We start from the raw sequence: 12,735 nt of genomic DNA, 5'->3' as shown, positions 1-12,735 counted from the left end.
CCAGGAGCGCCTACTGGCCCATATTTAAAAGAAGATAACTCCCATTGGCAGCTTCATGCTCACTACTACCCACCTCTGCTGCGTTCAGCAACAGTTAAGAAGTTTATGGTGGGTTATGAGATGCTTGCCCAGGAGCAAAGAGATCTCACCCCTGAACAGGTGATACATTTATGCACATGCGTTCATACCGAGCAGAGAACATGAACTTTTGATTTTTCTCATCTCCATTGAGCTTATCCAGACTACAGTCAAATGTCATAGTAACTATTTTTTACTCAAAGCTTCCTATAGTGAGTAACTACTGCAAGGAGAAGCTCAGCATCATAAACTGAATGATATTCAATTAAAAGTCAAAGTTGTGACTGCTAATATGGGACTGACACCTTAATTTTTGATTTACAAATGTTTACAAATATTAATTTTGGAGATAAAAAGCTAATGTCTTTAAATCAAAAGAAGAAAAAAGATGAGTACAGGATTCCACTGATTCATGCTGTTGCTTTGAAAATGCATAGAACTCCATAAAATCGCATAAAAACTATGTCAAACTGCATAATAACTTTGTGTTTGTTGCCCTAGGCTGCCGAGAAGCTAAGAAACCTGCCAGAAGAGCACTATAAAACCAGATAGATCCATGAAAACCAGAGCAAGAAAGGCACTGAATTGTAACAAACTGTGTGAAGGTTGGAAGAGGTGTATTTAAAAGATTTGTTATTTAAAAAAAACAAAAGGCATTTGCAAGAGACAAAAACCCCGTCTCAGAGTTACATGTTTAAGTACCATTTCCGACACAGGGCCGAAAGCTTTTTCTACATGCACCGATCAAAGGAATATGTGAATATTTTCTATTTTCAGTACATATGCACAAAATTTGGTACTGGATTTCTGACTGTAATAAAGGACTTTAAATAAAATGTGTGTGAAACCTCTCCAAACAGTATTCTCCCCTTCCTCACATCCCTTCTGTTAAATACTTACAAACATTTGTTTGGTTATTTTGGAAAGTGTTCAGCCACAAAGGCATTTCCAATATAACCAAACACAGTGTTTTGTTAGTAGTATTGAAAAACTGGGCTAGGTCTAAGACTGTGCTACTCTTATTTTCATTATAATTATTATTTTTATTTTTTCAAATCATAACGTCTTAACATTCAACACTGAAAAGTTATCCTTTTTTCTGATACTAAATCTATGGTCAGTGGTGATGTGGGACAAATTTCCATTGAGCTATTAGAGGACTCGTGAAATAAAATGTTCTACCTGCTACTGAATGAAACACAACAGTAAGTACTGTACTCTTCACATGTTAAATGAGGTGTGCTCTCACTATGATAACAGTAGATGGTACTGTTGTTTAAAAAGTAAGGGGGGTGATTTGGTTTAGGCTGAGACTTTGACAAGGCTTTAGTTAAAAACCATTACCTTCCCAGTCTCTTTTTCTGGTTTTGATGTAGCCAAAACCTTTACAGTAGTGAACATTGCCATTCTCCTTAGAGAATTTATCAACAGTGAGTATGACTTTGCTAAAGTCCTTCTTTGATCCCGTTTTATTATTAATGATTGATTGAAAATGGGGGCTGTAGGTCTTTTTCAGTTGTGGAGAAAAATGAATGGCACAGTGTGTAGCTACAGAACATTAGAGCAGGGTATTTGTATTCATACCATAGTGCTGCACACGATAATTCCCATTGCAGACATTCATTATTCAGCTTCTTAAAAAATTACTGCAGTGTCACAACAGGACTTGCTCATCTTTACTTCCTAAACACGTTTCTTTTTATTGGGATAATCAGCGTTGCCTTAAAACAGAGCCAAATAGCTGATAATTAGCAGAAAACCACACAAATTGCCACATGCTGTGTTCTGGGGAAAGTGTTGTTTCATGATCATGCCGCGTTCCCCCTTCATTATGCAGTAAGCAAGCGGAGTTTGTCTGTGCCTGCAAATCCACAAGAGGTTGAACCCAACAGTGTCAGAAAGCATTGCCGGTACTCATAGGAGTTTAAATAATTGTTTTTCCCTAGTAAATGTAAATCTTTTTAGGTGTTATCTGGTGCTTAGAACTGATTAGATATTAAACTAGTGTGGTGGAAAATCAGTATATTTTAATTAAGATATTTAGCATCATAGATAAAACAATTCTTTATCTGTTTAAAGTCACTTTAGCAAATGTATCAGTTTCACTAAAACTTAGCATGCAATCATGTTGTATTCCTCGACAGCAACTATGAAAATCCAACAGCATGAAACTGTAACAGCATGAAAATCCAAGAAAAATATGGTTTGACAGAATGAATCTTTCAAAGCAAGACAAAAGGGGTCATACTTGCTTAACAAGTTGCACAAACATTTAAAACCTGCAGAAGCACAGCAAACTGCAACACATGGTGGATCGCTGTTTTCCTTTGTTTTTTAAGCTCCTCAAACTCATTTACTTTAATTAGAATGTACCATGTACCTAGGTGAGCACACGTTGTACTAAACATTTAGGGGAACATTAGCCAAGAGTTCTCAAAGCCTGCTGGAATCCAAATTTGGCTACAGAAACACAAACATACACTTTAAAGCATCAACACAGGAGTAAATAAACTTGCTTCAAAACAGTTTTCCTTCCTTCCCCCACTTGTCAGCAGTCAACAATTGACTTCCTGTCACTTGCTGCTAAGAAAAACTGATGATGTGCAACTGTTTTCATCATGGCTGAGTGAAGCAAAAGCAAATATCATCACACATTACCAGAGTGGTACCTTTAAGGACATCATAACCTGTTAATGTTATGTTAATGAGTTACTTATCTCCTTTTCCACACACTGTGCAGCATTTTTGTCTGTAGGCTGGCAGCCGGAATATGCTGTTGCATTTAAGAGGAAACATCAAACATGAATCCAGCAATGTCAGTGTCAATTAGATAAAATAAAATCATCTTTCCATCAGCTTTTCTTTCCATCCATACAGCAGCTACTTCCCCCTCAATCAAGCATAGAAGTGGATTTCAGGCATGCACAAAAACATTGGCTATATTTGCACACGCAATGTCAAATAAGCAATATCAGCTACAGACACACATCACTTTCATTATTTGTACTGCTTCCACTCAACCTCAGCTTCAGTTTTTCTATAAATATTAATGTCGATTCCAGGTTTTCTTAAATTTTATGGTTGAGCAGTAGAGATGTAGGTGTAGTTTATAAACAGAGAGGTTCTTTGGAGTCATGGTTGCTGGTGAGCTTGTGTGTGAGTGTATAACCCTTTTTATGTACTGTGACAGGCCTCATTCATTCAGGTCAATATTTATCCAGTCCTCCAGGCTCACCATGGATCCCCTTCTCATCTCTTTCATCACTCCTTTGAGACTCTTTGAGTGTGTGTGTGTGTTTGTTGACAATATATATTTTCTATCTCCACACACAAAGAGGAGTCTGTGTTTGTGTCTTACCCTTGTGAATCTCCTTACTGGCAGAGGAAAGAGGATAGGTTGGCTTCTGTGCCAAATTGTTGTCGCTTGTCTTTTGCAGGCGTTCTGGTAGAGAATTGTTCTCCCAGTGCTAGCTATTGATGCCAAACGAAATCTGGTTAGTAGGCTGTAATTTGCATGGCCCTGTTGTATCAACAATTTTGTGTGTTTTTAAAAAATTAAGCAGTAGGCAAAATAATTATTGATTAAAAGACCGGATGTGATATCAGGAAGATGTGCATGACTTCCCAGTAGAATACAGTGAAACGGCATTCATAGTTTACACAGAACTGTGTTGATTTGGTTTAAGGTTCAAGGTTCTTTATTCGTCACATGCATGTCAAGTTTGTGATGCTTGCAGTCAGTCGGGTGCATGTCTTTACCAGATTTTTAGGAAAATTACAAAAATGTCAAGCCGTTAGCACTAAAGGGGTCACCAACTCAACAAAATTCATCTCATGGAAATAAAAAATGTGTGTGCAACTGGTCACAGGTTGATAGTCCAACAAAAAGAGCTCGTGAACAGATCCAGCTATCATATTTGGCATTCTAATGTGATCCCGCTTTCCTTTGGCTAAAGCACCAGTCAATTTAGGATGCAAATTCAGGTTGGCAAAAGAGTTTATTTCAAAAGATTTTATTGAAGAATTTGGAGCCCACTCCCCACTCATCTGCTGGCTGACCAGAGAGAGTGAAATAAATCCAGACATCGCTAACAGCTCAGCAGACTCCAATTAGAGGGCAGCGTGAGCAGGTCTCTCACCTGCTAATCTGTCACCTCACTGGGTGCTGTAGATCCTGAGATGAAACAGAAGAAGGGGATGCAGGGGGATAGAAAGGTAAGGAGGAGAGCACACACACACAAAACATATGAAGGATGAGGAGGAGGTTGTGGCAACAGTTTCTGAGGACACCGCAGAGTCACTTAATTAGATTTTGAAAAAATAAAACTAAAAATTCACTTCCCACAGGCCGCAGCCTAAAAAAAAATCACAATTTCAATTTATTGTTACATAAGGTTGTTCATTTTTATTGGCTATTGAATTTGATTTTGTTATATTGCAGGATGTTCCTGCAATTTGTTCCATTTTATAGTCTGAGTCCCTTTTTTTCTTTTATGGGGCTCTGACATGTCACCCTCCCACTCATCTGTGCCTGACCACATCAGCTGTGTTTCCTTTGCACTTAGCTCAGCACAGCTCTGACATATTATTGCCTTATAAATGTGCTTTCATTATAACAAACAGTTTCCTGCATGACCAGCAAACACTGGGATTCATTTGGAGTGATGTTTCTGCAAGCAGTTTCTACGTTCCTGTGGGATGCTTGTTGCTAACATGGTCTCAGCTGGGTTGTGGAGCTCAAGGAGTACAATGTAAAGGTTATTAAACCAAAATGATAGTACTACAGTATGTATCACCACTGATGGGAGGGAGGGGGGGTCTACACTGTTTTTTGATTCACTGGTAGTTGTATGAGTTGAACTTAAGTCATGTGGAAATTATTTGTTGATGCCTTTGCACAGCTTTTTATTCTTGCGGCTTGTGGCAGCAGCAGCAGCTTGTGGCGTTTCTGACTGACCGTGCAAATTAATTTTGAGAATTAACACCAGTGACACTTGTTAGTTATCCTTTTTTAAAGCTCCTGCAGTGCCAGAGGAGACAAATGATAAAACGTGGTAGTCTTTTGCGCCCATAAACTACAAGAATAAAAGATAAATCTCTCAAAGATAAAATGGACTTTGGTTTTAGCAGTTTTGACAAAGCTGGGAAAGTGGTCAAACTTGGGCACCTTGGATAAATATGGATCCTCTTTTTCATGCTTTTCATCACTTTGTTGAGTCTTTTGTTGTGCATATTTCTGTATTACAGATGTATTAAAAGGTCGCCCTTACTGCACTACCGAGAAGCTTTTGTTTTAGATAAAGGAAAGTCAAGACATAAGGGACATGTCTGTTAACTGAAAAGGAATTTCTTATAATTACATTTTTCATTGTATTTTCACCTTTATTTATTTATTTATTGTTCCTTAAAGCTTAATTTTAAATCAGGTCAACAACAAAGCTGAGAACTCTCACGGTTCCTAAACCCATGCAGTTCTTCTTTATTTATTGCCTAAGATTTGCAGTGTTAAAAAAAATGCTATTTGAATAAATATGATGAAAAGAAACATGGGAAAGATCACAACAGAAAGACTGTTGTGTGTCCATCTCATTTAAGTTTCTTAATATTAATTCTGAATTAATAATTCTAGCTAATTCTGCTCTGTCAAAGTTTTTCAGACATACAGTGACTTATCTCTGCCTTAGAGGTCTTAAAAATACAGAAATGAATAAATAAATAAACGATTAACTAAATGAAATAAATACATAGATCAGACCAGCAACAGAATTCGAACAGAGCTGAAAACTTTCACAGTTGGGTCCCGGAGCCATGCAGAGCTGCCATAATGAAAATGAACAAAAAGTGATGGCTTCTACAGCATGCAGGGAGTTTTTAGTGTGACAATGAAAACACTGCTTTGAAAAGATGCAGCAGAATCAGTGTACAAAAGTACATAAATAAATAAAATAAACAAACAAGAGAGACGGGAGTTGTGACAGAAAAGTCAATCAGCTGATCGTTGATCAGTTTCATGATTGAAGTAGCAACAGGAGAGGGAGGGAGAGAGAAGAAGCAGTCGCTCCATATATTGGTTGTTAAGCTTAATGTGGAAATGCTTTACGAACATTCAGAGATGAACTTACACACTTGCTTTACTTCTCTTGGATAGCTTTCTCCGAGATGAAATGCTGGTTTGGAAGCACGTAGCGAGATCACAGCTGCTTATCTCAGATTAGATCTGAGACTTTTTGAATGGAAAAATGTTGTTATAACTCTGGATGATACCCAGTGTGGTCTTCTGCTGCTGTAGCCCAACCTCAGGAAATCACATGATAGGGTGGGGCTTTGGCTGATTGTGACCTACACCCATTTTAACACCTTGGCTCGTCTGATTAGGTAGAGGATCATTAGGGGGTCCATGGCCCTCTTGGGAGGGCACTCCACCATTTGACCCTAGAACTGAAGAAGTTTCTCAGATGAGAGGTGAAACGTCTTCAAGCAACTTAAAGAAGTCCAGACGTTTTTCTTTCCAATCCAAGCTCCTTTGACTCCTTAGACCAGCGGTCCCCAACTTTTTTTGCGCCACGGACCGGTTGATGCCTGACAACATTTTCACGGACCGGCTTTTAAGGTGTCGTGGATAAATACAACAAAATAAAACTAGTACCGGTACAGAAAAAAATACGATTTATTCATAACACACGTGAAAAGACAGAGGAAAACTGAGTTAACGATAAAAACGATAACAAAATAACGCTAAAAACCCTGAAAACCATACATTTCACACCCGGTACCGGTCCGTGGCCCGGGGGTTGGAGACCGCTGCCTTAGACTACCTGGATGACTGAGAACCTTCACAGACTGCAGCCCATCTGCTTAAAGGTTTGACATGTTGTGCATTCAGAGATGCTCTTCCACATTCTTGCTTGTAACAAGAGGTTATTTAAGTTGCTGTAGCCTTCCTATCAGCAATCTGTCCATTCTCCTCTGACCTCAACAAGGTGTTATTTTCCCCAGAAAACTGGCTCTGACTGACTGTGTAGGAAAATCCCAAATGATCAAAAGTGTCTGAAGTACTCAGACAAACCCCCTTAACAACCATGCCACATTCAAAAGGACTTTCCATTGCACGAAGTAATTTTGGGCAGTCCAAATTGTATAGACATTGTATAGATATACAGAATTGGTCGTGGACCAGCGGACCCAACGGTCTGATCTGCACGTCTATCCGACATCCAGTGTTTAGTGGGTTACATCACCTTTCTTGTTTGGTTTAAACTTTAGCTTTCCCCTGTCTATATGCCTAAATATGGCCATTTGGCTGATTATATATATGAATTAACAAGCACTTGAACAGTTGCACCTAATAAAGTAACCAGTGAGTGCACTTGCACTTTATTTTTTAGCTTTATTGGACAGTGGAGAGAAGATAGGAAAACAGGGAAGAAGAAGATACACCAAGAGGCCTTGGAGAAGATTCCAATTACAGGCTCTGCATTAGCTTTTTTGGCATTTGGTGAGCTACCTGCACCCAGTTACTTTGCATTTTATGCTACAAACTGATGATGATTCAGCCTTTGGTTGCATTCACAATAGTAAACTACTGGAAAACACCATTAATTACTTTTTAGGCTGAATCTAAAGGTGTTACATAACGTTTTAATTTTTATTTTACTTATTCATATATTGATTTTTTTTAATATATGACCACAATACGGGGCAACATTAGCACTGTTGCCTCATAGGAAGAAAGTCCAGAGTCCACTCCTGAGCACTTCTGGCTGGAGTTTGCATGTTCACGTCGCGTCTGCATGGGTTCTCTCTGGGTGCTCCGGCTTCCTTCCACAGTGTTAGCTTTGTAATAGACTGGTGGCCTGTTCAGTTCAATTAAGTTTAATTTATATAGCACCAAATAATCACAACAACAGTTGCGTCAAGGATCTAGGAGTACTCTGCCTCTCGCCCACTGGCATCTGGGATAGGCTCTAGTACCCCCTTGGACCCTGAATTTGATAAGTGGAACGAAATGGATGGATGGATGTCAACGATATACTATAGCCTTATTATTAAAGGTTATTGTGGGTGGTGTTATAAAAGTCACAAGTCTCATTTGTTCTCTTTCCAGTTAGTTTTGCTTTTTCTTCCCTAACTTTAGACTTTTCACTTTCTTTCTTTCATTTTCCTTGATCATCACCTTCATCCTTTTATCCTCCTTTTCTTTATACTTGCCTTTGTCCTTTCCTCCCACACACATAGATAATTCATCTGTATGAGAGCTGACTAAGCAGCTGTTTGTGTTATTGTTGGTTTTTTTATTTTAACATTGACAAGAGAAACAGATACGATCAATAGCCCCACTTGGCTCTGGAGGAGTTTCATAGCTGCCATGAGAATTAACAAGCAGATGGATTTCAGAAACTGAATATTAGCTGCTGCAGCTCAGCACAGACCCAGTCTCCCTTAACTCCACTTCATAAAGCCATAGAGATGGGTGTTGGATTATAAAGTTCATTTGTGTGTTTGCAAGATTAACTGGATTAATCCACTACTATATTCCTAAATCTTTACACTCACTTTAAATATGTGGGTAGAATAAGGACTAATGTACACAGACTTCACTGTTAGACATTTTATTGTATTTTTACAGCAACTTACTGGCAACACTATTGCCAGTAAGTTACTGTAATTACTGATCTACAGTATCTTTACTGTTGTGATGTTTTACAGTTCAACCACTTTACTGTAAACATATATTACAGTATAACAGCTTTACTGTAAACGTGGTTTACAGTTAGAAAGACTTACCGTGATTAAGTTTTATAGTATCACTGTACTGCAAATGTGGTTTATGGTATAACACTGTAATTGTGTACAGTATAATTTGTTTAGACTGTAATTGTGTTTTACAGCATATAAAATAATATTAACATTCATATTCAATATAAGAACATTTACAAAAAACAATATAATTCAATAAAGTAGTCTCAGAATAGTGAATTAAACCAACATTTATTGTTGATATTTTTTTAACAAGAAAAACATTTTTCAACTGAATAAAACTCAAAAAACTCATTCAAACTCAGAGAGCCGCTGGAGGAAGGTGGTGATCCAAGGGCTGATGCTTGTAACCTTCCTCTTTACGACACGACCTGTCTTGCAGCTTGTACCAAGTTTTGCAGGGCATTTTGTTTCCATGTCTGGATTGATCCTCACAAAGAACCTTTTAACGGAAAAAAGGCTGCTTTAATTTCAAAATTAAAACATACATTACAGCAATCACCTATATGTTTCTGCAACTGTAGTCAAGCTATCACATATATTTCATTCTTAAATGGTGTAAGCTTTAATGGTGTAAAGTATTTACCTCTGTATCATCTCCAGTGTGAGGGACGCTGACTCCTGATACTCAAGGTTGAAAACGTAGTATGACGCAAAGAAGACAGCAAGGGTGCTGGCAAAGTCATGCATCTGCTCAGGCTCATAAAATACCTTGCCCTCCAAACTGATCATCCAGCGGCTTGCAGACATGAAATTATTCCCTAAAAACAGACAAGAGTCCAATAAGACAATGTGCTCACCCTTACAAATAAGGTTTCCACAAGAATGCTGGATAGCAGGCCTCACACTGTAAAAAAATAGAATCCACACAGTTTGCTGCTGTTTCTCTTATTATTTATTATGTAATGAAAATTATGATCAATTACAGGAAAAAACTGCCTAATGTTTTGGCATTTTGGCCTGTGCTGAAATGTTAGGCTGTTTTTTCCTGTTGGTCATTGTGTATAATAAATAATAAGAGAAACAGCAGCAAACTGTGTGTATTCTATTTTTATACAATATAAAACAGACAAACCCCTGTTAAGTAAGTTGTTGTGGGTACAAATACCACAATAATTACATAGATTTTTTACAAAAATATTACAAGAGGATTGAAACTATTTACTTACCAAGCGCTATTACCCTTGGTGTGATAGGTAAGGTCATCTCTCTCTCAACAGACATCTTGGTGGAAAAAGCCTTTAAAACACAAACACTGAGGCTACATCACACTGTCAGCGCAGCCAGCAAGGGCAGGAGGACAGCAATGCACCACACTGGGCGGGAAAAGACAGAGAGACAATTGTTAATTTAATTTTGCATTTATTTAACCCTTGAAAAATATATTTACATAAGTAAATAAAAGAAAAAAAACACACAACCCATCTTTTCAAGAATAATTCAACTAATTGCTCTTTTGACCAACCTAACACAGACGTTGCACGGTTTTCCTATGAAAAAGACCCTGGAAGACGTTGTATTAAAGGAAAAAAAACATGCTCCCCTTCCCACCTAAAAAAATAATAAATATTAAACTTAGGTTGGAGTTCCTCACGCCACCAACCTAATGTTATATTAACTTTTTAATGTTGTGTACTGCAGCTCACACAAAATTCAATAAAGCAGGCTAACCTACATGAGCAAGCTCAAAACTGGATAAGATTGTTTTAGCAGTCTCAAAATTTCCAAAAAAAAAGTTGTCTTTCTTTATTCTCATTAAATGTGTATTTTTACCTGCTGCTTTAGCTGAAGCTAAATGTCCCACTGTTAGCGTGGCTAGCTTCTCAATAGTCATAGAACAGAAGCGCAGGAGGACAATGCACCACAGTCGGCGGGAAAAAGACAAAGACTGTCGTTGCGCCTGTGTTCTTCGCCCCTCCCCGTGGAAAATATATATCTAAATATATATTTAAATAAGAAAAGAAAAAAAACACACACAACCTATTTTTTCCAGAATAATTCAGCTAATGTGCTATTCCGACCAAGCTAACACCGATTTTAAGCCCCCCCCCCCCCTCCCTCCCACACACACAAAAAATATATATGCTCTTAAGAATTAATAAACGAGTATGTTAGGTAGGAGAGTCCTTTGCATTACCTTATGACGTCCCGTTTACAGTTTCCACACAGAGGTCCAACAATAACAGGTGCAAAATCTTTTGTCCTCTCGAGCATATCGTAACGAAGAGTTAACAAAGTTGGCCTGTCTTTCCTCTCCTGCCAATCACTGGATCACAGGTCATGTCAGTCAGGATATGGAGTGGTGGTTGGTAGAGGTGGTTGGGTGGGCGGGGCCAGCAAGCATTCAGTGTGTGTTTCACTAAGTTGGGTTGAGTAGTTCCCAGAAGAGTTCTGTACATGTTGCACGTTCAGTAAATGAGCAATTCAGTTACTGCTCGACTGAGAAGCCTCCGCCAAATTATTACAATATTCTCCACTGACTGAAGTTCGCCTTTGGCAACGCAGTGGCAAGCACACACTTGCAGCAGCTGTGCATGTGCATACAACTACATGCAGCAGATTAGATGATCAGAATTCTTGAACCTTACACACAGGCAAGTCCCCTAAAAAGTCAAAACCATAATACTTTCACTGGTATCATACTGACAAATGGCATAGGTTGGAGGAAAATCTGGAAATGGTTGGCAGTGAAAGAGTTAAAATGTAATGCACTATTGCAACCAACCACTGAAAGAGTAAAAATACACAAACAGTATGATGAACCATTCAAATCACATAATACAGTAGCACTACTGCTAATGTGTTAACGGTAGGTATAACTACTACCGCAATTTTAAAAAATACAGTAAGTAAATGTAAATAACCTTAATATACCCATAATGCAAAGCAAATTACAGTAATTAACTGTAGAAATGTTTTCAGGTTAGTTACTGGGCATTTTGTGGTATTTTACTGTGAAAAATACAGCAAAGGTTAACAGTGTTTCTGACCATCTCTAGGGACCCCAAAACATGAAGCAGAAAAAACAATGTGGCATTATTAAGAACAAATTGATCGACGAAGTGATAAATAAAACTGGAACGATAGATAAAACAAAAAAAACAAACAAACACCTGTGAGATATGGCAAAAACATATACCACTAGGGGGGTAGGAGGTGGGCAATGGAGGGTTGGTTAGATCTAAAGAGGAGGCAGATATGCCTCCTCCAACATCAGATCCTACAAAAAAGTTACTTTAGTAGATAATGAAACACAAACACACTGAGAGGCTGCAAGTAATAACCTGAGCTCTAGTTAAATCAAGATAGGAAATATTGAACGCTGTATGACTTCTTGTATCCGCCTCTGTGCCTCTGAGCTACAAGAAAACAAAACAAACTAAGTATTTTATCCTGGTGTTTCAAGCACTGTTAAACAAATACTTGTTGACCTGTGTTGCCCACTGCTGCTACAGTTTGTGGATGTTATCTCACTGGCCACTCCATGTTGTTTATTGTCTCGTTTATTGTCTTGTAGAGTTTGTTTTATTACCAAAGCGAGTTACTGAAATCTAATTTAAGCCTCTCTAGGGGGCTGATTTACTTCCTAAATACAAATCAGTTCTCACTATCAGCTCTGGAAAGTTTGTGAAAAGATCTGACCTTCTTACATTGTAGGAGGATGGGCTGTCCTGTGTCTCTATGTTGCTCACACTTTAATCTTTGAAGTGTAGTGAAGCATGTTTCCACCTAACATCTAGCCTTCACTATGTGAAATTGTCACTGGGATATTAGGCAAACATTTGACCTGCTGAATAATGTCAACACAGTATTTTCACACAGCCACAGATGGTGTTAGAGAGAAAAACACATCTGTGCACATGGTGATCTTCACCTTGATACCTTCCTAATGTTATTATT

At 38.2% G+C, this 12,735-nt stretch overlaps 2 protein-coding genes across 3 annotated transcripts in view; one reads left to right on the top strand and one right to left on the bottom strand.

Annotated features, from left to right (window-relative positions):
* Positions 1-929, top strand: part of galt (galactose-1-phosphate uridylyltransferase) — a 96,681-nt gene extending 95,752 nt beyond the window's left edge. Inside the window, exons 10-11 of one of the 2 annotated variants that reach the window (XM_085463330.1) lie at positions 5-159; positions 580-929. In XM_085463330.1, the coding sequence (XP_085319456.1) occupies positions 5-159; positions 580-630 (206 nt within the window). In that variant the 3' untranslated portion in view covers positions 631-929. Of the gene's footprint in view, positions 1-4; positions 160-579 lie in introns of those variants that run through there. The other variant, XM_085463332.1, reaches the window with a different exon arrangement.
* A 7,804-nt stretch (positions 930-8,733) lies between these two features.
* LOC146705598 (uncharacterized) lies at positions 8,734-11,373 on the bottom strand. The gene is made up of 4 exons (XM_085465208.1): positions 10,973-11,373; positions 10,005-10,151; positions 9,422-9,596; positions 8,734-9,277 (listed from the first exon to the last, which is right to left on the bottom strand). Exons 2-4 carry the CDS (start codon positions 10,057-10,059, stop codon positions 9,127-9,129), a joined length of 381 nt encoding a protein of 126 aa, XP_085321334.1. The 5' UTR covers positions 10,060-10,151; positions 10,973-11,373; the 3' UTR covers positions 8,734-9,126.
* Between the last annotated feature and the right edge of the window lie 1,362 nt (positions 11,374-12,735).

Source organism: Copadichromis virginalis, linkage group LG7 (assembly GCF_057382275.1).
Source record: "Copadichromis virginalis isolate Kocher_CV1m ecotype Utaka linkage group LG7, C_Virginalis_male_GT1.1, whole genome shotgun sequence".
Lineage (NCBI taxonomy): Eukaryota > Metazoa > Chordata > Actinopteri > Cichliformes > Cichlidae > Copadichromis > Copadichromis virginalis.
Note: the sequence above shows the minus strand (reverse complement) of the source record. Positions and strands in the feature narration are given on the sequence as shown.

Bases quoted from the DNA above. Each gene is read 5' to 3' on its own strand.
- LOC146705598 (XM_085465208.1), bottom strand. From the start codon at position 10,059: ATGTCTGTTGAGAGAGAGATGACCTTACCTATCACACCAAGGGTAATA. The intron at 9,597-10,004 runs GTAAGTAAATAG...GTCTGTTTTTAG, and splicing joins ACCAAGGGTAATAGCGCTTG to GGAATAATTTCATGTCTGCA. The intron at 9,278-9,421 runs GTAAATACTTTA...TTCCGTTAAAAG, and splicing joins ACACTGGAGATGATACAGAG to GTTCTTTGTGAGGATCAATC.